Source organism: Colletotrichum tamarilloi (genome assembly GCF_030869305.1).
Source record: "Colletotrichum tamarilloi strain Tom-12 chromosome Unknown Scaffold_41.1, whole genome shotgun sequence".
NCBI classification, from domain to species: Eukaryota; Fungi; Ascomycota; class Sordariomycetes; order Glomerellales; family Glomerellaceae; genus Colletotrichum; species Colletotrichum tamarilloi.
Window position 1 is genome coordinate 172,852 of NW_026849424.1, and position 23,606 is coordinate 196,457.

The window sequence follows — 23,606 nt, forward strand, 5'->3', positions numbered from 1 at the left end:
TTGAGTGGGGCGAGAGCGAAAGATGATAAGTCTCTAAGGCGAGTAGGCAGTGGTGAACATGTCTTCCGTTGAAGCGTCGAAGTATCATCGGTTCAAGCCGAGCCAACACAATCTACAACCCTTTGAAACACGGGTTACTCCGGACAACAGCTCTCAACTCGGCGATCATGGTCCCTACTCAGATTACTCATTGAGGCATTACTACGACTTATTGAAACACGTGGTAGACATTGTGGGAGGAGACTGGTACCTTGCTATCAGGGTGGTCTTGTGTAAGTGAGCTTGTAAGGCGAACCGAGAAACCGGGTGGATTCGTAAGGCAGTATCAATTATGACTGGCATAACGTTGTTCCTTGATTTTGAATACACGACAGAACCAAGGCCTCCTTGTTCTTACGGCGACATTTTGAAAGAAATTCCCCAGAGTAGGTAGGTCTGGAAACATCCTTGAGAACTCGGCGTCTCGAGATGGCCGAACGCTGCCGGAATTCAAAGAAACAACCCTGACAACTTCGTCGGCGTGAAAGAGATACGCCCGTTTACCCAAATTAAGTCATTCTCAAGCTTACCTTGTATCCGGTAGAGCCACGATGATGGCGATTGTCGGGCTCGTTCGTGAAGGGAACCTTGGCAAACTGCTTCACGACATGGGCAAAGCAAGACAGAAATCTTGCCGTTCAAAGTTCTTGATCTCGGAAATGATTGAGTCAGAAGACGGTGAGGCACAATCGGGGAATCATGAGAATGCCAAGTCTGCCTACGGCGTGGCCGATCCTTTGCGCCGCAACCTGTTACCTGTGTGGGTAATGAGAAGGCTTTACCATCTCATCCATCTCAGGCGTCCGATCGAATGACATAGATAAGAGACCTTCATCCTGTAGTGGAGGCCTTCTTTTTATCATCATCACGCACTCAACTCTTTCAGCAACCATCTCTCTGATCACAAACCATCTTCCAAAACAGCTTTACTTCTAAATTTCCTTTCAAGTCCAACAACTCTGCTCCAACCCCTTTCCACCACAAAAACAAATAACTCCAAAAAGCCATCCACAATGAAGACCCAACACATCACCCTCCCCACCATCCAAATCGCGGCGGCCGCCTTCTTCGCCGCCTCAGCCGAAGCAAAAGTCTACTGCACCGACACGGGGGGAAAAGTCGTCGCCCAAGCCAGCTGCGACGGCGCCCAGCCCGCAAACACTTTCTTCCTCGCCGAGCACGAGAGCGACGACCTCCAGCTCGGGGACGTCATCGCCGAGGATAAAGTCGACGCCTCGCACTCCGCCATTGCCGCCCGCGACCTCGATGCGCTCGAGGTCGAGGCTGAGGACGAGGCCGAGCGGGTTAGCGGCGGGTTCGGGCGTAGGTCGCCGCAGAGGCAGTGCGATCCGTCTCTTGGACACTGCGTTGTTAGTGGTGTTGGGAAGGGTGGTAACAATGGTGGTGGTTCCAACGGTTCTTAGAGGAGCATTCTTTTGGTCTTTGGTAGTCTCTGGGCGGACGTTTGAATAGGCTGTGGGGGTTCTGCTAGTATGGTCTGCAAGTTTGAGAAGGGCTGGACTAGCAGCAGGGAAATGGATCCAGGGTCTGGTCCTCGGACAGACTATTACCTTCAACCGTATTTAAAGAAAGACCATGGAGGAATCGAATCTATTACTTGAGATTTGCAGTCAAGACAATAAAGTGGTTTCTTCTTCAATTCGAATGGCCTTATCCAAGACTTGAGAGGATAAGTGAAAGAGATATCTAGCAGTACACCTCGTTGTCATCTTTAAATGTCTTCGGCCTGGATAATTCATGTGTGATGGCGACTGATACGTAGCTTCGTGAGATGGCCATCATAGGCAAGGGAGATTGGAAGAAGAGTGTCGTCAGCGACCGATAGGACGACACCCCTGATTAATTACCTCTAAGATGTTGACTCTAAATGCTGGTACGGGAGTTGCGGGCCCCCTCGCTTGTCTGAGTTGTTGTGACACGTAATGTAATGAAAGCCTCTTGCCCGTCCTTGTCGAGTGTTTATGCCGGCATGGTACCGATCCAATAGGTGAAGCCATGTACTGCAAAAGAAGACGCTTACACGATGTTGAAAATAACATCACAGCAACCCCGTTTTAAGACTTCGCGCTGAGTAATGCCGGGGACAATAATCTTTCGGCCCCTGGATGCATGAAGAACGTGTGGTCAGCGGGGGAAGGTGACTATGATAAGTGATAGGCGGATAGAAGATGGAAATAGTGAGCATGTGTGGGTTAAGATTGGTTTAAAAGTGTCGATCTGCCGCAAACCGCCCGTCGGGAGCCGAATCCTAGGCGCTAGTGACACAAGAGCCTTTGAAGTCGATGGCGTTAGGTATACGCGCGGCTAAATCGTTTCTAACGGGCAGCAGCAGCAGAAAAAAAGAAACATAGTTCCGGAGAAGCAAAGTGCAGAATAAACACGTGTCGATGGGTGGGCAGATGGAGTTTAGAAATATTGGAGATTTCTTGTTAGCGCGATGCTTCCACACTGCAGCCAGAGATCGTTCGTCTCGTCTCGTCTCGCCGAATAGCGCCGGCGATGAAGTATGCTGTTGAGTGTCGGCTCTGGAGTCTACTTGCGTAAGGTTACACTCAAAGGCTTGGTGAACAGGGCATGGCCTGGTAAAGGATGGTTACTTTTGGGTGAAAAGATGGGACGGGTTGGGTCGGATGATGGCCGTTGTGGCATCTATGACGTGGGTTTGGGGACATTCGGAGCGCCAAGCAGAAATTCATGGAATAAATCATGAGGAGTCGCTGCCAGCATGGAAGAGGGGGGGGGGGGGGGATTGAGTTGCTACTGCGATGATCCTGACTGGAGTGCATCTGCACGCATTTAGATATTAACGGATTGAGGATGCGATCTTATGGTAGACTGGAAGACTATGAATTCGGAGTCTGAGCCCTCTAATCAATAAACGACCTTCACTTCGTGAGCGTTGATAGGTATATACTGAGCAAAGATGAGAGTATTCTCAACAAGCACCGTCCGTTGTAGTCGATGACCGAGCGGTACGATTCCAGCCTTGATGTTGGAAGCGTATGTTGGCTCACGGTCCTACATAATGCCATGGATCGCTTGTTTTTTTTTTTTTTTTTTGGATTTCCTTCCATAGTAATTCTGGTGACGGTTGATGTTGTCAGGTGACCTGTATTCCTTTTAAATGTACCCGAATACACGTCGGAATAGTGTCATTATTTTGAAGGCTATGAGTTCGAATGAGTTTTGTCTTATATCCCTTTTCATTTCAATTTTAATCGTTCAGACTCGCACAAACCGATGCAAATTCATATCGCTCATGAAGCTGCCGCCAAGCAGTGGAATGAACGATAACGAGACAAGCGATTCCGATTGCGATCGGGGACTTGGCCCCCAAAGGACGGGACGGGCAGCTGCGGTAGGTAAGGTATGCAAAGTCACTCGTTGGTCACTCGAGAAATGCAAGCAGCAAGGGTCTGTTTCTATGTTTGGAAACTGAGCAAAAAAGACAATCTCGAATTTGACATTGTGGCTGAGCAAAGCGGGCTGCGCAGGGAAACGCGAGATACCCGAGTGGATGACCTTTGATTGAGTTTTGGGACTTTGTGGTGTGAATGTCATTCATTGCCAACCAACACCCGGACCGCAAGTGATTGGTTAGGCTTGGGGAGTGAGTTTCTCATGGGAATTTACAGGATCATTCTCATCTTTTCATAGTAAGACGAGAGGGGGATGGAGTGACTGATATCATGATGGTGGTCAGTGCAGTTTACATGGAATCTCATAAGAAGAAGCATGAAAAATGAAATGACCGTATTGAGTACGGATAATAGGGCACAATGGAATGCAATGGATGAAAACAGGTGCCTTTGATTGTGAGATTGAGAGGGGCCTCTGGGGTCAACGGTCGGACAGTGGCGTAGGCTCCAGCGATCCATCCAATGCCTTACTGGAATTCCTTCATGGATTTCTTCTCCCTTACAGGGGCAGGACATGGGGGCGGGGTGTTCTGCACCAGCAAGCAGCCACCACAGGCCCTTACGCAGTAACGTACCTGATGAGGTGGTGGATTTGGAGGGATTGACTGCAGCGCAACGCTGCCGCCTTGTCTGTGTCGCGACATCACGTCTTCTAATGCCAACCTGAACCTTGAATTACTGAGATGGTGAGAATCATTGGCTGCTTCGTCTCGGCCAGATGCATCGTCCCGTTTTGTTGCTCTCCGTGCATGTTGCCGCGTCGCATCTAATTAAGGTGCCTTGGGAAGGAGCCAGGAAACATCCAGCGCGCCTTCCAAGTTTCTATCGAGTTGTAGAACGGGACGGGTAGCAAGCGAGGCCATGTGAGGCAGGACCGACCGACTCTTTGGGCCTTCCTTCCCGTAATTTGGTAAAAAAAGACAGAAAAGAAAAAACGGCAGGAGGCAGGAAAGCGCGATGGTGAAGCTCCTGCTCTTTCTGCTTCTGCTTCAAGAAAAGTAATATCTTCTCAATGGAAGCCTTCAACCTCACTACATCAGACTTCTTCTTCAACCTCACACCTGATATTATTTTTCCGCCCACCTCATCCAGATTTTATCGCTTGGCGTTCTCGTCAAGCGATTCTTCCTACCTTACCACATCGACAGACCTATCCATCTCGCATTCCGGAGCATCGATACCCAGATTCACGAGCCTCCATCGCCAACAGTGTTTCGACATTCGTCCACCCGTCCCGGTATGCGCCACTCGATCCCGCGGGTTCCTCCCAACTCTGGTCTAGCTTGATTCGGCCGAACTCTCATTACCTTACCAAACGAAAACCCCTGCTGTCATTCGAGAACACAATATGTGGTATCCGTACTCAAAGGGTATGACACCCTTCGAAAGGTGCAAAGCCCGATGGGCGATGTACGCGCGGCTTGGCCAGGGACATGCGCCGGGTGCCGTGCGAGGCCCACCCTACAACGGCCGCGGCACTAGAAGCGCCAGTCGCGGTGGAACAGCCGCTGTGTCTGGACCACATTCCATCTCCGAGGGTCAGGTACAGCTTTCACAAGGAGGAGGACATGGACAAGTTGGATTTCATCTGGGAAAAGCCCTTGGTAAGTTTCATCTCCCTCCTTTGCCCTCTTCCATCTCCCTTTCGTGGAGACCGCCTCATTTATCAAGCCGGGAGCCCGAATGACCCCCGAACCGGAAATCTGCTGCTGCTGCTCCTCTACGGAGTAACTACTCTTCTCTGCCTACCAACACCACGGTTCCATGCGTCTGCCATAGCCAAGCGAAATACGTACAGTCCAGCGCGCAAGGACTTGACATCTTTGCGCTTCCTGGGTGCCATGTGCACATGTCAGAATTCCAAAGAATTCCAGATCACTCCTCTGCATTCAACCACACTTGCTCTCTGTCTTCGGATGGCCACGGGCTGCCACTGCCACGCCGTCTGTTCATGCTGGTCAGATGACATATCCTAGTCACTGACGGAATGGACGGCCGTCAAAACGACGAGAGAGGTCTCCAACGCTTATTGAACGTCTTACATGCCTCATCCTGGAGCGGCCCCCCTCGATTACCTTTCGGTACCTGATCCTCGAGACCAGCCCACCCCCCTGCTCCGCCCACTGTCAACCCGGAAAGTACAGACGAAGTACCTGTCGATTCTCGAAGCCGCAGCAAGGAGCTGCACAGCGACATCTTGACATCAGCATGGCCATGACCACGAGCACTAAAAAAGACAAAGGCTTGTTGCTCTTCAGCTCATCCGTTCCCTCTGCTGCCACAGCGAGCTAGCGCCCGTGCTGCGGCTTGGGCGGTGGAGTACCATGGGCACACTCGACGACTTGCGACGAGACCAATGACCCCTCCTCCTCCTCCTCCTGGTATAACTTCCCTGGTCAGTCCCGCTTTCTGGGCGATGGGACAAACAGAAGGGAGTTCCCCCCTCACTCCTGGCCCGAGAGAGAAATGCAACATTGGCACCTGGCACGCCTATCCGAAGCTGCTCCCATGTTTCACTAGCCGGCTCGCGCACACAAGAGAAAAGGGGACACTCAGCTCTTTCTGCACGCTAAAAAGAAAGGGCCCGCCGTCGAGAATCCCAGATGCTTTGAGCTTCGACCTGGACTCTCCACCCCGCTTCCGGACATCCTCGCCCTGCGGTTCGAGACAAGAGAGCAAGTGAAGGCAGACACAGTTCATAAGAGGACCCAAGGACTTGGATATTCTCTCAAGCCCATTCCGACATCAGCTCAGCTTTTATTGATCGTTTTTGATTACCTACTTTTTTCTTCGCCAAATCCCACCCCACTCAGGATTACTTTCCCCTCCCGTACCCTAGCCGGGCGTACTTGAGAAGCAGATCAGCCCGACGAAAAGCAGCAGCCAGCAGCAGCAGCAGCTCCTTTTTCCGGGGGCTCCAGAAGGCGACCGGCCCAACTGTCAGCAAAGAGACCACCACACAGAAAAAAGCTGGCGGTGGCTCCAACCTAAACGTCATTCGACTCAACCCCCGCTGACTGATATCCTCCTATTTATGCAGGTGCACCTCAGCCCAAAAACACAACCGACGAGATGCCACAATTCGGCGCAACCTTCGTTCCTGGAGGGTTCGATGACTACTACATGCCCGAGGTCATTGCACCTGCTCCTCAACGGTACGCGTATTCCCTCATTTTAATCTTGGCGGATCGACCATGGGCCCCTCCTTTCCCGCTGGCTGGAACTGGAGATGGGGCCGTTTTTGGCGCCGCTCCTTGTCTTTGTTCCGTCCCTTTTCCTAACCCGATAGCCTTATGCTGACCGCACCTCTCCTCCAGTGTAACGCCTCAGGTCCCCCAGAACATGCAAAACGACCTTCAGCGCATGGAACTTGAAGCCCGTGAAGTCTCCCCGAACCGAGCAGCCGTCTCCAGCAACAGCGTTACCAACCGACACGGTCGTGAGCCGTCCCTGTCCTCTGTCCTCAAGCCAACCGATTCTGGTGCGCCCACGCTGCCGCCGAAAGGAGGATCCGACGCCCAAGCCGGCGCACCCCCGACCGACTCCTACAGACCCTTCCACGAGAACAGCGCGAGCGACAACCCTCATAAGATGCGGCCCAGCGCGGCGCCCTCGTTCTCTCCTTTCCCAAAGCTCACAGGGGACAACGTCCCCCCGACGGACGAGGAAAAGGAAACGATTTTGTGGAACGCCCGCGAGCATGTCCTGCACTCGAATAATGTTTCTATGCAGCTGTCATGGGCTCGCGACACCTTAGCTTGGGCTGAGATTGTTATGGATGCCAGAAGCCGAGACCCAGAGAGTGGCCGCCAGACACCAAACGTCGAGCACGAGCTGCGCGTCGACGCAATCAACATTGTCAACTATTTGGTGGGCCAGGAACATCCCGAGGCACTCTTTATGAAAGCAAAGTGGCTCGAGTTTGGAAAGTTTGGCTGCAGACCTGACAAGAGAGATGCGTACACAAAGTACCAGCGCGCGGCAGAGCTTGGCTACGCGCGTGCGGAGTATCGTCTGGGCATGCTGTTTGAGAACTCGAACGACTACAGCAAAGCCGTCGAGCACTACTACCTCGGTCTGCGACTCAAAGACTCGGCCGCTATGTACCGCTTGGGCATGATGAGTCTGCTCGGCCAGCACAACCACCAGAAAGACTACCAGCGAGGTCTAGACCTTATTAGGGAGGCCGCTGACCTCTCGGACGAGGATGCGCCGCAAGGGTCATATGTCTATGGGATGCTCCTCGCCAGGGACCTTCCTGACATTGATATTCCGGAGGCTCTGCTTCAGACGGACCTGCACCAGGCCAAGATGTATATCGAGAAAGCCGCTTACCTTGGCTTCGCCAAGGCTCAGTTGAAGATTGGTCAGGCCTACGAGCTATGCCAGCTCGGATGCGACTTTAACCCAGCGTACTCGCTGCATTACTACGGACTAGCCGCCCAGCAAGGACAGCCCGAGGCGTCGCTCGGTGTGAGCAGATGGTTCCTGTTCGGATACGAGGGCATTTTCAATAAGAATGAACAGCTGGCCTTCAAGTACGCTCAAGATGCTGCCAACGCCAAGTTGCCGACTGGAGAATTTGCCATGGGATACTACTACGAGATTGGCGTTCATGTGCCCAAGGATCTCCGCCAAGCCAGATTCTGGTACGAAGCGGCCGCTGACCATGGCAACAAGGACGCCAGAGGCCGAATCGATGCCTTGGATCACGAGAAGAGTCTGACCAAGGCCGACCACGAAACTACGACGCTGACGAGAATCAAGTCGCAGCATGGCTCTCAGCGCGGCAAGAGGCCTGATCGCTTCAAGCAGCCGAATACCATGCCGACTGTTTCCGAGAGCACGCCGGTCACCCCGACCGATGCCCACCCCGGCTACCCGTCTACGTCCGCCAAGACATCTCCTCACCCGTCGCCCAGAGTGCACCCTAGTTCGGCGCCGCACGACACCGTTGACTACCCTGACCCGTCACGACCCAACAGCATGGGCAACAGGCCAGCCGCATTCACCGTTAATCTCGACTCCAACCTTGCAATCCGGCCCAAGTCGGCTGCTCCATACCCAGAAGACGACCGCCCTGCTCCGCTCAACCTGAACAGACCGAAATCAACGGCACCGTATCCCGAGGATGAAATGCACCACGGCGGCGGCGGCGGTGGCAGGGGCGCTGGACCTCAGCTCTCCCCTCACTACGGTGGTGGTCGTCCCGTCTCTGGCCCGCACTCCGATCGCCCCGGTAGTGCATTTGGCATTCGTACCGGTCCCGGTGGTCCTCCGGGACCTGCAGGCAACATTCGCGCTTCACAGTCAATGGGCAACATGATTCCACCGGCCGGTTCGGACCCGCGCGGTCGTGTGCCTGTCGGGGGACCTGCAGGATATCGCCAACCGAGCCCTGGTCCCGCCGCGCGGCCACCCGGCCAACCATACCCAGCGGCAGGTGGCCTTCCTCCCAACCCAGCCGCGAACAGGCCGCCCAAGCAAAGCCCGTACCCTCCGCAGCAGGGAAGCTATGGCCCGAGCGACTACGGTCAGCCTACGCCGCCGCCTGCTCAAGCTGGTAACTTTGGCCAGCGAACATCATCCATCCCCCCTGATGCTCAGTATGGATACGGAAGAGGAGCGGCACCTCAGCGGATTGACTCGATGCCGCTTAGCCCTTCAGGCCAACCGCGTCCCGGTCCTGGACCGGCGGGTCAGCCCCGGCCTTTCCCCAACCGACCAGACCTTGCCGATCAGCCGGGTCGAACGGGCAGTGCGCCGCCCTCATCTCAGCCGCGCCCACAGCAGCAACCCAGCCCTGCTCCTAGTGCTCAGACTATGCCCCCTCCCAAGAAGCAAGCGACAGGCCAGGGACCTGCCACCTTCGAGGCGATGGGCATTCCTAAGGGGAAGGATGAGTCTGACTGCGTAAGTGAAGCCGCACTGTTGTTGATGAGTGCACTGCTAACTTTGCCGATAGATCGTGATGTAAATTTCTCTCTCTGATACCAATTTCACTTTACGACACGATGCCTTTCAACTTTCCAAGCCTAGCATCGGGGGTTGGCTTCAGCGCGACTTGTAGATATACAACATTCCATTGGGCTCATGAGACAGCCAAGCGGCAGTCCGACAGTACCCCAAGGACAATTGAAAGGCTTTTGAGTTCTCCAAGATACGACCCGGTGAAGCTCGTCCATGTGTCCATTCGCCTTTGACTTCGTTTCGGTATCACTTTGATTCCGCCTCAGCCGCTGCATACTGCTCAGCCAACGGCGCCAGGCAATCTTTCAAACTCGTCCAGCCCTTGCCACCCTGAAGACATTCCATCAGCTGAGTGGCTCTTTCGTTGGCAATAGTGCCCTTATCCGAGGGGAGATCGGGAAGGTCGTCAGGGAAGGTTCGGTCTGGTTGGATTTGGCGGAAGGCGGCGAGGAGGTCGTTGATGTTGAACTTGCCCGCGTAGGCAATGAGGCGTTCGGATTGGATGTCTGGGAGGAGGAGTGCTGCAATGTGGATTCGAGCTATATCGATGACATCGCAGTACCATTCTGGGAGGGGTCAATATGGGATGCGGAGGGTGGGGTTTATGGTTGTTTAAGTATTTCGAGTGAGGCAGGTTAGAGCAGCAGGAGGGGATTGTGTACTTACGAGCTGGGAACATTGCGACGAACTCGGGCGTGACGTTTCCCTGCCAAAGAGGTCGCATTGCGCCAACGGCAGTGGGGAAGCCTTGGTGTTCCGGGAGGAGGACCTTGCCCAGGGCGGCATTGGGCACGACTATCGATTGTTCATGTCAGGCCCGGGGAGGTGAAAGAGGAGGACAAGGAGATATGAAGAGCAGAAAGATGGGAATTGGATATAGAAAGAAAAGAGAATATATCAATGAACATACTCGAATTCAAGACGAACTGAGGCTTCTCCTCCTCATACCACTTCCACAACTCCAGCTCGGCCCTAGTCTTTGCGGCGGAGTAGGTGATGTATCCGCCCGCCATGCCCTTGGGCCCCTTTCCGGAGAGGGCGATGGCGACGGCCTGGTGGTTGTACGAGGTCGCGTCGACGGTGTAGGGTTCTCCCGGGCGTGGCATGGCGGCTGCGCCCGAGGAGGAGGTGTAGATGAAGCGTTTCACGCCGGGCTTGTCTGGAGAGTCCGAGGGAGCGGCGAAGCGGGCTGCGGAGCGGAGGATGGAGAGGGTTGCGTTTACGTTTGAGGTTATTGTTTCCTCGGGGGTTGGGCCGTTGGGGGAGAAGTTCATTATTGCCAGGGTGTGGATTACTGCGTCGGCGCCTGGTTGGGGTTGTTAGTGTGATCTGTTCAGAGCCATGGTTCGTGGTGAGACGGGATTTGAGGTTGAGTGAGAGCCGAATTCTTTCGCCACACTTGACGTGAAGATCAAGTTAGAATATCACGCGTGTATGCGTGACTAGGTAGGTATATGTGAACGGGAATAGACGAACGCACCATCGACGACGCTATCAAACGCCCCGTCCTTCTCGACGTGGGCGACCTCGTGGAGGGTGAATTTTCCGGGCCCGTGGGTCTTTTCAAAGTGGGCGGCTAGCCATGCTGTTTTTGACGGGGAGCGGACGGTGCCGCGGACGTGGTGGCCTTGGAGGAGGAGTTGGTTTGCGATGTGGCTTGCGATGTAGCCGTTTGCGCCTGTGAGGACGATTGTGGAGGGGGTTGGCAATGCCGGGTTGGGGATGTTGAAGGACATTTTGTTTGGGTGTCGGTTATTGGGCTGCGGTGGTTTCTTGGGAAAATCAAGGAGGGCGAGGAGAAGTGAGGTGGTGGTGAGCTTGGGGGTTCATGATGATCGTGATGGGGGAGCTTGAAGTTATATGTCTGATGATGGCTCTGTAGAAAGGAAGTGGTGTATAGAGGTCGGACTTTCGAGGGGGGAGAATTCTCCGTCTTGGAAGATGGAGGTGAGGCATGATTTCTCAGCTTTTTGTCGTCATGGAAGAGATTGGGAATGTTTGGTTGGTTGCAAGTAGGGGAGAGGCTTGGTGGTTTGTGTGGAAGATGGGATGGGTGATGGGTGTAGTTCATCCCACCGGAGCCGTTCGCGGGGCCGGGCCGAGGGGAGGTGGGGAGTGGGGGGGGGGGGAGGATTATGTGAGCATTGGGCGGTAGACGGGAGCCGGGATGGGTTTTGGTGCATCGGGTTGGCAAGGAACCTTAGTCAGGTACCTGAGGAAAGGGATAGGGTTGTGGGGGTTTGGAGTGCTACAATGACGATGGTTTGGGTGCTTTCGTGAATTCTTGAGATGGTGTTGGTGATGTGATTGATGTGAGTGAGTCTGATGCACCAGGCGCCGTCATCGTATCTTCGTAGTAGACTGAGGTACCACGAGTTCCTCCTTGGCTTGATACACGCCCGGATCTAATTACCTACACTCCTTTTTTACACTTTGATCTGGATAGCCAGATCTTTGTTCTAGAGAGCCGATGCCAGGGGTTGCAGCAGTCCTAGATCATCAAAGATTGATCACATGTAAATATCTTGCAGAAACGTCTAAAGAATGGAACGATTGGTGACTACTAAGTGACTGTACAACCCCACATTCCAACATTTCTGTATTCGATGCTGAGATTGGTCTGTTGGTAGCAACCGGCTGTGGCTGGATCCAACTGGCTCCATCCAATCACTTTCTCCTATGTGATGTCTGCTGTGACGCTCCAACATCTCGAAGCTTGGGAGTATCGATCCGCGGTACGAAGTGAAAGTCCGATGAATGGGAAGTACGGAAATCAGAGAGGTGCTGAAGTCATGTCACGTGTGTTAAAAACGACAGCAGACTTCATTTTTCCAGTATTACCATATCACTAGCGCAGAGTTAATCTATGGAGTTGACGACTACTTCAGATGTATCTTTGGAATTTCTAACAAGAAACGAGTACCTCACAATTGAGTGTAACAGATAGTCGTGTAGTAAGGCAATGTATAGAACAGATACAGTACAATGTAGTGGATGAATCTCACTTAAGCTGCAAGACCCGAGAACGTGCCCTTTCTTCGGCGGACGGTCGTGAGATATGGCTTCTTGTAAATAGTAGTTCACCCAAGATGGATGGTTTCTCATCAATTCTTCATCCTCCATTATTTGGCCTGATTTGACGACGTGCTTCACTGCAAATATTCGGTGCCTGGGGCAACTGTCGTAGAGCAAGCAGGCGGGAGGCGCTTCAGTCCCATTTCCTTCGCCTTCATACTCATCCTCATACTCACCCTCACCTTCATCTTGGTATTCACCTTTCTCTGTGTTTGCCTCGACCTCAAGGCTCCAACTACTCTTCAACCTCAAGCCCTCACCTCGCGAACCTTTCTCCCACAACAACCCAAACGCGTGACGCGACTCTTTCTCATCCGGACAGGAGCTCCCTCTCTCAACTTTGACTTCATCCCCTTCATCCCTCTCCTCAGCGCAAGAAATTCCTTTCTGAATTTTCTGTGCCCTCTCTATCCACACCACCAACCGCGCAAAAGGACATTTCTCGCCCTCTCATCGGTATGTTTACCTCCCCCCATCCACGCCTCCCCATCGCAACTTTCTTCACTTGCGCTTCTTCTACAATTTGCCTTTACTTCTCTACAACATCCCTCACGCTCCTCTCCCTCACCTCATTCCCATCCTTTAATACATATTTCTACAGGAAGACTGAAAAAGAAAGCGATGAACTAACAGAACCCGGGACAGGGCACGCTGAGCATGGCTTATTACTCTCGGAAGCGACCTGCTGCCGTCCTGGATGAGAGCGAGGATGACTATGAAGCGGGCCAGCGCTCCACCAACGCCTTCAAAAGGCGGGAGCAAGCTCCAGCAAAGGCGCCGACTAGACACATGGTGACAACCATCAGATACTCTGAACAGGCAGCCAACCAAGCCATGAGAAAGGAGATCATCCACACCCCTGACCTCAGCGACATGTACAACAACATCATGCACACGGTCACTACCACTCGGCAAACCGAAGGCTTTCTGTTGAGTGCAAACACGTACCATTCAACCACCAAGTCGGTCTTGAAGAACAAGGGTCAATCAGAGATTGTTGACCTCATGCGCTATCTCAAAGCCGAAATCTTTATTCGCCTTGACAACTGGCGTGCAAAGCCCTTGGCGGATTGGTTCAACATGGTGCACGACGCTCGTCTGGAAAAGAAGTTCAGGAACAAATACTGGGCTGCCAATCAGAAGGCCAACATGAGCAGCATTCCTTTCTTGTTCAGAAAGATCAGAAAGCCGCTCATAAACTCCAACACCCAGCTTGCCGACGTGTATTTCGTGGAAGCCAGAAAAATCATGCGCCGTTCTGTCTGGGTTCCTGGACCTGAACATCCCATCATCCAAAGTGCCGTTGCCATCATGGTGCGAGCCGATGAGGATCCAAACCTCAAGGAGACTCAACCGCTTATTGTTCAAGTCTGGATAGCCTGGTGTCTTCTTCAAGACGACCCCTGCATTGAGACGAGCTACCTCGCCACGATGATCCACGATCGTGCCAACAAGAACTCTGAAATTAGCACATGCTTTGCTCACGAATTTGCCGCCTTGCGCAGGGCCAAGAGCGCACACTCTGACTATAGTGGTTACAGCAAATGGCTGCATATGCATGGAAGATGCCATATCATTCCCTTTGAGGAGTTGATCGCGAGAGAGATCGTTGTGACCATGGCTGGCGGAGTTCAGTATCCTGCCAACAACACCAGGCAGAGCGGTAAGAACACCACAAAGACAAGTTGGAAAAAGACTCAAATCACTGACAATGAAAAAGGCAACAACTATCAGGGACAGGCAGGTGCCAGAACCTCACTCACCAATCGGGATCGGAGCCCAGAGGAGCTCTTTGAGCCTCGGTCTCTCTCTCGTTCCCGGCAGCAGGGCCGCCCCCGTGAAGAGACTCGACCTACCACGGACAATCAACAGTCGAGCCAGCAACATAAGAAGACAGCCTATGGAACTGAGGCAGGAAGTTCCGGCAGCCTCCATGGATCCACCTCTCGAGCTCAGCCCGGTGGTTTAAAATCTTCTCTGCCAACCTCTTCATCGTCAATCTCTTCTACTCCGACCTCAGTTAGAACTCCTTCAGCAAGAATACCTTCCGCTCGAGCCTCTGCAACCCAACTTTCCTCAGCTCGAAACACTTCGGCAGAGAATATCGCAGCTTCCGCTTCCACCGGTGCCGCAGCTCACATCACCACGACTCCCACTACGACTGCTCCAATTCCAGCAACTCCCACCAAGGCAGCTCTTTCAACCGCAGACGCAGCTACCATGACCATGGCGGATTCGAATGCGAGCAAGCCAATGACCCAGGCTGATGTTGAGCGAATCATCCACGGGATGCTGGAGTCCACCAAATTGCTGACTGCAGCAAGCCAGCCTAACAGCTCGCAGGCTGTCACCGCCGCAGACCTGGAGGCTTCCGAGAAGAAGGTGCTTGCCAGTGTCGGCAATTTGATTCACGCTAAACGCGACGAGAGACTTGACGAGATGCTGCCGCCTATCGAGAGCTCCGTTGCGAAGATGCGAAGCCACTTGGAGGCAGTAGATGACGCCATTCGCGAGATTCAGAAGAAAAGTCTTGAAGATGAGAAGAAAAGTCTTGAAGATGACGTCCGTGTTCAAGCCGTGGAGCTCCGATTGATGCAAGTCAAGATGGACATGGAGATTACCAAGCGTCAGGTATCCTCTCTCGAGAAGGCTGTGGCAGCTAAAAGAGCCGACAACAAGGAAGCCATCAAAAATCTCAAAGGCGATATTCGCGTCGGCCAGTTCAAGCAGGAGGCCTTGGAAGAGGATCAGCAGAACATTCGAGACGACATGAAAACAATCATGGACGACATTCGAAGCATCAAGGAGAAACAGGATGCTCACGAAAAGTCTCAGACGGCTGCGATGAGCGAATTGCGTGAGAAGACTCGTTCCAGCTCGAAGTCTTCCGAGGGCGGCAAGAGTACCGATTCGATCACTTGCGCCCCCTACGCTCCCACGCCGAAGAAGGGCTCGTCCACTCGAAAGAAGTGAGTCAGTATTCGAATTTTGCTTGTCTATCCTCGTAGCCTACAGTCACTGCACCGGCTCAGACAAAGTCACGAGATGTGGCATAACACGAGGAAATTAAGGGCACCAACGACTTGACGAATGATGTGAGAGTACGATTGAGATGACGACAATATCACTAGCAGCGAGGCTTGGCAAGACGAATACCAGTACAACCCCGACCTGAGCAACGACTCCTTTGTCCTTGGAGAAGGGGTGAGAGATTTGGCTGGGGATGGAGGAACTGGCATATCGAAGGAACAGGGACTGGCCATCACTGGGAATTGTGAACGTTGGCGTTGGATGTTGGTTTGATTGGCTGTACGGAAAACAATGGAACGTAACCCTCGGTCCTGGCACAATTGTAAGATAGTCTATGATGAGCAATTAGGAGAGAGAAAGACAAGAAAACCCAGTTGCTCGTTACTCTGACGTTCTATCACACCGAGTGAGGGGGTGATATGGGACGATGTAATTTGCCAAAAGACTGAAGGAGCTCAACGAGGCCAACTCGAGTGTCAAGCCACCCCTGGGCCTATCATCTAGACCCAACGACTGTGCGGCGGAAATTACTCAGCACAGCAATGAGATCATTGGTTCCCCAAGGCGAAGCGGAAGTTGGAACCATTCAGGCACTTTTTGAATGTGGTAAGACGAAACCAACAGCCGCGGTGCGTGGCTGTGTGTGTGTGTGTTGTGTTGGTGAAAAGGAGAGAGCCACAACCGCGCCCAACTGGCCCGTGAGAAGAGCCACCCCCAGTTCCCCCAGTACAAGGCTCTCTCGCACTTTTTCGAACTTGAGTCAAACCCATGGCATGGGAAACCAACGCACGTGAGATTTTCGGAATGCGCCTAGATTGCTAGGATCAATTAAGTTCTGAGTTTGGTGGCAACCAATGTGATGGTGTCTTGACAGCGGCTGTGCCCGTCTTGCTTCACCTCGGCACTTTTGATGCGTACAATTTCGCTTTTTGAGAGCTGCGATTTGTAATCTGAGTAGTTGACTGATATTCAGTTGCTCATAATTACTCTTCTTTCGCTTCTCGCCGGTGGAAATTATTCGGAAAACATTCTTTGTTGTAAATGGCTTCGTCTGTTCTACCCACTTACACTTTTTCAGCAGGAGAGAGGCGCAGCGTGTAAAGACCCCTGTCGAGATATGGCCGGTGTTGGAGGTCGCTTGTTGGTCACTCGGACTTGACGTAGGTTGAATGCAGTGCAGCACACTTTCGATTCTACATCATTTTCTGACAATCCCGGTTGCTTCCTTTTGTTCTTCGCTTCTTGCTCTCTCCCCTTTCCTTTCCAACCCCTGTCAACGGAACACTTTCTCCATACAATGCAAAGTTGACGAATAACGTTGGGTCCCCTTCTCCAGCGGGAGACGCAGCAAACGTGGGCCTGCAACGACCCTTTAGGCAAATGCGGACAACAGGACAACCTGCCGGGACCTGACCAATGTGGTGGTACAGCGGACGTGATGAACGACAGTCTACCCGTTGCCGTTGGGGGCCTTTTTGTGGTTTTGCGAATGAGGTCTCGATATCTGGCCTACCTACCTGGGTAGCCGGATTACGGCCGTTGGAACGCCCAACCGTAGTCTGACTGACTGTCTGTCTGTCTACCCATTCTCTTTACGCTCTTGCTGCTGTTGGTGCTTTTGCTTGGGTGTGGACAACGAACCGGGCCGTTGGATCACAGGGACAAATGTTAATACATATAAGGATGGCCTACGAAGGGGTCTTGCTTGGATATCTTGGAAGAAGAAGGTAAGAGTCACCAAGCTCAACTGCTCTGAAGTCTGCTCCAGTCAAGTACAAACACCTATTTAACCATACCGATTTTTGTTTGAGTCCAGTACACCCTTCTCCTTCAGCAGAGCAAATCAAACTCGAATCACATCTCTCAATTATCTTTACCCTACCTTCCCTCGGCTCAAGCCGTCTCCTGACTCTCTCACCCTCACTCTCCACACAATGAGACTTACACGGCCTTCCCGCTTCGAGCGCCTCGGCTCAATACAAATCAGCGAGCTCCAGCGCGTCATCGAGCTCGACGCCGGCTCAGGACGCAGCACCTCCTCCAGCCTCACCGTCTCGCGGGATGATTTTCTCGCCATCGAGTCGCGCATGGCCATCGTCGTGCTCTGCATGAACGAAGAGTTCCGCACAATCGAGTCCGTCTTCTCGGGCATCCCGCACGACTGCCTCATCGTCCTCGTCTCCAACAGCAACAGGGCGCAGGGCGGCTACAACGACCGGTACGAGACGGAGGTCAATATCCTGCAAAACTTCTGCCGCGAGGCGGATCGCTTCGCTATCGCGGTGCACCAAAAGGATCCTGGCGTCGCTGATGCGTTTGCGGCGGCGGGGGCTCCTGAGTTGGTGAGCGACGACGACGGGCTGGTGCATAGTGGTAAAGGGGAGGGGATGCTGGTCGGCATGGCTGTCGCGGCGCTGATGGAGAGGGAGTACGTCGGCTTCGTGGATGCCGATAACTATATCCCCGGCTCCATCAACGAGTACTGCAAGAGTTACGCTGCCGGGTTCCATCTCTCGAGGGCGACGGCGGAATATGCCATGGTCCGGGTGTCGTGGAGCTCCAAGCCCAAGGAGCGGAACGGGCGGTTGATGTTTGATCGGAGGGGACGGAGTTCAAGGGTGGTCAACGAGTGGTTGAATAATCTCCTGCAAGAGTTCTCTGGCTACGGGACGGATTGCATTACGACGGGGAATGCTGGAGAGCACGCCATGACGATGAGTCTTGCGCTGAAGCTGAGGATGGCCAGCGGATTTGCCGTCGAGCCGTATGAGTACCTCTACCTCCTGGAGCAGATGGGCGACTTGGACCATCATCATCATCACCAGAACCACATCAACCACCAAAGACTCGACGACGACAATAACAGCGACACGCTCTCAGACGCAAGCAGCCCGATATCTCCGTCGTCAATGTCGCAGCTCCTGTCGCCTCCCGCCTCGCCCGTCAGCCTTGGCAGCAGCAGCAGCAGCCGTAGCAGCAGCAGAAACAGCAGTCTCGGCCGCGACCGCAACCGCAACGGCTCGCGGCAGCAACACGCCTCGGTGCAGATCCACCAAATCGAGACGCGGAACCCGCACCTGCACGACAACAAGGGCGATGAGCACGTCAGCGACATGCGCGCGCAGGCGCTGCACATGCTGTACCACTCGCCCATGACGCCGGCGCCGATGAAGGCGGCGCTGCGCAAGTGGATGGAGGACGAGGGGGTGTTGGCGGTTGGGGAGGAGGTGCCGCGGGAGCGGGTGTATCCTGCGCTCGGGGAGCTTGATATGGCGAGGCTGGCGGGGTTGCTGGGCGGGGAGAGCGTTAGGAGGATGGTTGGGGGGTTTCCTTGACCATTCCATTTGTTGTATTGTGTCTTTCTTTTCTTGTAGTTCTCTTTTGTTTCCTTTGCCTTTACTCTTATAGATACTTAGATCCTTCGTTGAGATAGACATAGCGTTCTGGGGTTTGGTTTTGTTGCAGCTTAGGTTTTTAGCATTAGATAGATATCACCAATGAACAAGAGATACCATTTCGTCTTGAATCTTTGTCTCCAATGTGTTATTGTCTACAACTTTCACGAGTAATGACGAAAAGACAGTATAATTCTGACAGAAGTCAAGGACTGTCAAACGGCCGTAGCCGTGCTCCTAGAAGAGGGGGGTCGGTAACTTGCATCGGGTCACCTGCCTTCTGACGGATGCGCTCCGGGTTTCAGTGTGTCGAGAAATTTAGGAAAACCCGTTTAAATCCGGGACACGCTATATTCTTTCTGCATTATCCTTTCCTGGCAACTGCGGAGGAAACGTGGGGGCCGGCCGCAATGCGGGAATGATAATTGATGATTGACGATTGATGGGATATGCGATGCGGGGCAGCTCCTCCGGTACCTTACGGCCGGGTAGCACAGCTGCCCTCGCACTCGATTATGCACGAAATCCGAGAATCTGCATGGTGGTAGTTTCGCGCGCCGTTACTGTTCGACAACGGCCGCGCCGGGGAAGGGGGAGGGTTGTTTGCCGGGATATGCAATGCGGGTTGTATGACTTGGGGTTGTTTGGTACGGCGTCCTATTGGTGAGGAGTGAGGAGTGTGGATGAAGTGTCTCACTTTGCCTTGTCTTGGCTTTGTCTTATTTTGGCTTTAGTTTGACTCTGGTCCGACATCTTACTGCGAGAATTAGTTGGGGTCGACTTCTGGGTTTGATGACAGGCTGTCTTGCTGCATATTTGCCGAGAGTTGAAGGAAGAGTTGGAAGAGCATTGGACGTCGAAATTAGACTATCCAGCCGTTTAGTCGAATACGACTGCCTTCGTCTCAGAGCAGTGTGAGGCCAGAGGTGGTTGACAAGATTCTGATTGAGGTACGAGTGGCCCGGAGATATTTCTATTGTTTGTATGTAGAGAGGAATTCTTTATTGGTGGTGCTGGGAATCGTCCAATCGCAAAGGTTAAGTCGGATGCTCACTTGCGTTGGTTGCTGGTCTGTGGTTGAGACTGAGATAGCCTCAAGGAAGGGGATGAGTAGGTGGTGATCGCTTCGGGGCTTGTCAAGATTTCTAGGGAGTTTTTAGCAGCAAATAAGACATGGGTCAGCCGCGTGCTTCTGAAATTTGTTGTTTGTAAAATCGAAAGAACACCACCGCAATCTCATCTTGATCATTTACTGTAAGGCATCGTTTGAAAAATACATTAAATGACTGGATGATGAATCGACGGTTCTAGCCGTATCATCAACCTCACGCCACTCTTTGTCCATCTAATCCTTGTAACAGAATTGAGAACGTCTAGAAAAACACGTGAAGAGGCTCCCAACCAGCTCCAGACGACCATCGCCTCATCAAACCTTGACCCAAACCTTCAACCCCATCCCGGCCCTCCTCGTCTTCACCATCTTCGCCGCACACCAAAAACACATACCAGCAAGCAAACAAGACCCCGCATACACCTGCGCACCCACATACCTTCCCCCCTCAGCCTGAATAATTGCCCCAGCAATCGGCGGACCCGTCAACACCGCGAAACTCACAATCGTAAACGTCATACCCATCCGCGTCCCCTGCTTCCTCGGATCGCTCGTCAGCTGGCTCAGTGCCGAAGGGAACAGGCTCTGGATCGCGCTGGCGACGAGGCCGTAAAATGGGGTCCAGACGTAGAGACCTGCTGTCGAAGAGACGGCGACCCAGCAGTACATGAGGATGCCGGAGGCGAGGGACATGGGGATGAGGGTGTTTATGGAGCCGACGCGGTCGGCGATGTAGCCGGGGAGGATGCGGCCTGGTACGCCGACGCCGTTGAGGACGAGGAGGAGGTTGAGGGAGGCGTTGTAGGAGAGGCCTATGACGTCGCGGGTGTAGGAGGCTAGGTAGTAGAATGCGAAAAAGACGCCTAAGTAGTTCTGTGATGGGGTGAGTATGGGGCCCTGGGAGACTGATACCGAGTTGAAGAGGAGGTTATTCGAGACAGCTTACTAGGAAGGACCCAATGGCGTAGAAAGTGTACTCCAACTCTTTGAAAGCAGCCCACTCGACGATGCTCCCGGCTTTCCTGGGCTTGACTCTCGGCTTGAGGAAGATGAAGCTGATGATCAGCGTGCCGGCCTGCACGAACGCGATAGCACGGATGGTCCACCCGAACCCAATACTTGGAAGCAGCTGCCTCACCATGCTAGGATAGATCAACCCGCCCGTCGAGCTGCCAATCGACACGAACCCCAGCGCGAGTGCCCTTTTCCTGTCGAAATAGGTGGACGCCGTCGACAGGGCGGGACAGAAGAGCAAGCCGTTGCCGAGGCCTAGGCAGATACCCTGCGAGAGGAATAATTGCCAGTACTGCGAGCAGAAGGAGGTTGCGAACATGCCGAGGAACACGAAGAGGAAACCGGCGATGAACAGGTGGCGAAAGTAGCCTGCGTCTGTGAGGCGGCCGCTGAAGGTGCTGATGAAGAAGAGGAGGAAAACCTCGAAAGAGCCGATCCAGGCTATGTCTGACGGCGGGCGTCCGAGCAGAGTGGTGTAGTAGGATTGGAAGACGCCGAATGAGTTGACGATGCCCCTGCGATTTGTTAGTTTGGCTGGATGTACACAGCTTATGACGGACTCACCAGGTATTCATAATGACCAGATGGGCGCTGAAGACTGGTGGAAGTTAGCCTCGTGAGCTTAGGGTTCATGGCACGCAGCAACTCACTCGCCATCCATGCGGTGACGCCCCCGTCAGGAGGCGGACCTTGTACAATACTGGACCTGGACGTGGCCCGACTGAGCACCCGGCCCACGATCCCGCTGGCCTCGGCGCCGGCCCCGTGCCCAGCATCCGTGTCCGGGTCCGTGTCCTGCGCCACGATGCCCGGCGGGTCGTCGTCCGATGAAGACGACGGCAGCGCCTTTTCGTCGCTGTGTACGGCTTCCTTCATGCGGGCATTATCGTCGTCATGAGGGCGCGACTCCATCGTCTGCTGTGGCCCTGACTTTTCGACATCATAGGCGATGTGAGGAGGGGAAGAGCTCATGATTTCCCTTTTGCCCTATTCCGGAGAAGCGCGCCAATCGCAATGCCGAGACACGGGTATCGCTCCGATCTCGATAACTTAAGCGGCTTCTTGTACAAGCTTTCGCAATGTCGTCATGCTTCAGTTGCCGAATCCATAGAACTGCTGCTAAGCAATCAATAGCCGACGCAAACAGAAGTGCTCGAGAAACATGAAGAATGAAGAGATCAGTAGGGGTGTCGTCGCAGAAGCAAAACTGTTTCAACGGCGCCAAAGCCTCAAGCGCGCCCACCCTAGGCCCTTAATACTTGGGAAGCAACGCTGTTTGCTCGAGTCATGGCGGCGCTGAAGCGACACTATCGATCACACCTAAATGACTACCCACCCCCGGCGCCGACCCCGGCCGCGGGCAAGCTGCATTCTGGCCGGGTGTTGGAGAACAAGGAAAGCAATCCACTTTGAAACACACGCAATACGGGGGGCGGTAAAGTGGGTGGAGACGAGTTGACAAGCCCTTTTGCAGCTGTCAAAGAGAATTGTCGAGTATCACTCCATATTGTCCGTACGTATGGGTATGCGGTTTGTACTTGTTTGCGATTGTGAATGCGACTGCGACTGGAAATCATTGCCCGGGGGGCTCGGGGAGGCGTAGGCGAGCTGCTGAACATATCGAATAAAGACATCGGGACGTCAATCCGCCCGCTAGTGTGGGTAAGGTGGGATAAAATCGGCGAAACGGCCTGGCTGCTTTGGTGGCCCCATCGAGATCAACGCTTGTTACCGGCCGGTTCCGGCTTTGGCTGCTTGCTGATCGGAGCTGGACCGCTCCGAGGCATCTTCAACTTCGGAGATGGGCCCCAAACGAAACGTGATGGACAATGATTTATCGAGATTCTTGATGTGAGAGGCAGCAGGGAACAGGGCTGCTCTGTTGGCGAAGTAGTTGATAGGGTGCGTGGATGGAAGAGAGAAGCTTCCTGGCCTGCCCTGTCCTGGAAGTGGAGGTGAAGGTGTGCCGTTGGCATCAGCCACAGCCCGGTGTACACGCGGACCAAATCCAGTGCCCAGCCACATTTGGCGACTTCGACTCTCCGGCTTCACACGGAGAACTTACAACTCACCACAATATTCACCCCCCGATCTGGGAAAATAAGAGAGTCTGACTTCATATCGCCCAGACCTGACGTCAGGACCTTCGACATTTCTCCCCAATCGACCGCCTCTTCTTGACCACAACCCCGGTTTAATAAAGACACAGACACTGTTAGTAAAAACGAGCTCGTGCTTAACACTATAGCATCTTTACCTATACTTTCACCACTGCCTCCACTTCTACTGCCATTCCTCTTCTAATCTTCCTTATCCTTGGTAGTTCCTCCTCTATGTATTCCCTACAGAATACACACAAAGGCTCGGACGTTGAAGAATAGGCCAGGGTTGAAACACATCGTTCTATAAGTTACTCGAGGTACACGCTTCCGATCCATTTCGCTGACTCACTCCAGGGTCGTGAACGCAACTCGACGCCTTAAGAACGCCAAGAGAGCCGAAATCACTAGCGATAACACATGGCTCCTCCCA

The 23,606-nt window shown here is 53.4% G+C and overlaps 8 protein-coding genes across 8 annotated transcripts; 5 read left to right on the plus strand and 3 right to left on the minus strand.

Moving 5' to 3' along the window:
* Positions 1-1,052: 1,052 nt before the first annotated feature.
* CTAM01_09833 (uncharacterized protein) lies at positions 1,053-1,463 on the plus strand (the record flags this gene model as incomplete). The annotated part of the gene is made up of 1 exon (XM_060525849.1): positions 1,053-1,463. The coding sequence occupies one exon, from the start codon at positions 1,053-1,055 to the stop codon at positions 1,461-1,463; it is 411 nt and encodes a 136-aa protein (XP_060379535.1).
* A 3,364-nt stretch (positions 1,464-4,827) lies between these two features.
* On the plus strand, positions 4,828-5,166 carry CTAM01_09834 (uncharacterized protein; the record flags this gene model as incomplete). Its single annotated transcript, XM_060525850.1, has 1 exon — positions 4,828-5,166. One exon carries the CDS (start codon positions 4,828-4,830, stop codon positions 5,164-5,166), a length of 339 nt encoding a protein of 112 aa, XP_060379536.1.
* A 1,385-nt stretch (positions 5,167-6,551) lies between these two features.
* Positions 6,552-9,456, plus strand: CTAM01_09835 (uncharacterized protein; the record flags this gene model as incomplete). Its single annotated transcript, XM_060525851.1, has 3 exons — positions 6,552-6,634; positions 6,797-9,392; positions 9,445-9,456. The coding sequence occupies 3 exons, from the start codon at positions 6,552-6,554 to the stop codon at positions 9,454-9,456; spliced, it is 2,691 nt and encodes an 896-aa protein (XP_060379537.1).
* Positions 9,457-9,695: 239 nt separating this feature from the next.
* On the minus strand, positions 9,696-11,185 carry CTAM01_09836 (aldehyde reductase II; the record flags this gene model as incomplete). The annotated part of the gene is made up of 4 exons (XM_060525852.1): positions 9,696-10,015; positions 10,116-10,244; positions 10,360-10,755; positions 10,930-11,185. 4 exons carry the CDS (start codon positions 11,183-11,185, stop codon positions 9,696-9,698), a joined length of 1,101 nt encoding a protein of 366 aa, XP_060379538.1.
* Positions 11,186-13,181: 1,996 nt separating this feature from the next.
* CTAM01_09837 (uncharacterized protein) lies at positions 13,182-15,497 on the plus strand (the record flags this gene model as incomplete). Its single annotated transcript, XM_060525853.1, has 1 exon — positions 13,182-15,497. One exon carries the CDS (start codon positions 13,182-13,184, stop codon positions 15,495-15,497), a length of 2,316 nt encoding a protein of 771 aa, XP_060379539.1.
* Positions 15,498-17,488: 1,991 nt separating this feature from the next.
* On the plus strand, positions 17,489-18,889 carry CTAM01_09838 (mannosyl-3-phosphoglycerate synthase; the record flags this gene model as incomplete). Its single annotated transcript, XM_060525854.1, has 1 exon — positions 17,489-18,889. One exon carries the CDS (start codon positions 17,489-17,491, stop codon positions 18,887-18,889), a length of 1,401 nt encoding a protein of 466 aa, XP_060379540.1.
* Positions 18,890-20,375: 1,486 nt separating this feature from the next.
* Positions 20,376-22,046, minus strand: CTAM01_09839 (major facilitator superfamily transporter; the record flags this gene model as incomplete). The annotated part of the gene is made up of 4 exons (XM_060525855.1): positions 20,376-20,933; positions 21,007-21,589; positions 21,639-21,672; positions 21,725-22,046. The coding sequence occupies 4 exons, from the start codon at positions 22,044-22,046 to the stop codon at positions 20,376-20,378; spliced, it is 1,497 nt and encodes a 498-aa protein (XP_060379541.1).
* Positions 22,047-22,802: 756 nt separating this feature from the next.
* CTAM01_09840 (uncharacterized protein) lies at positions 22,803-23,099 on the minus strand (the record flags this gene model as incomplete). Its single annotated transcript, XM_060525856.1, has 1 exon — positions 22,803-23,099. The coding sequence occupies one exon, from the start codon at positions 23,097-23,099 to the stop codon at positions 22,803-22,805; it is 297 nt and encodes a 98-aa protein (XP_060379542.1).
* Between the last annotated feature and the right edge of the window lie 507 nt (positions 23,100-23,606).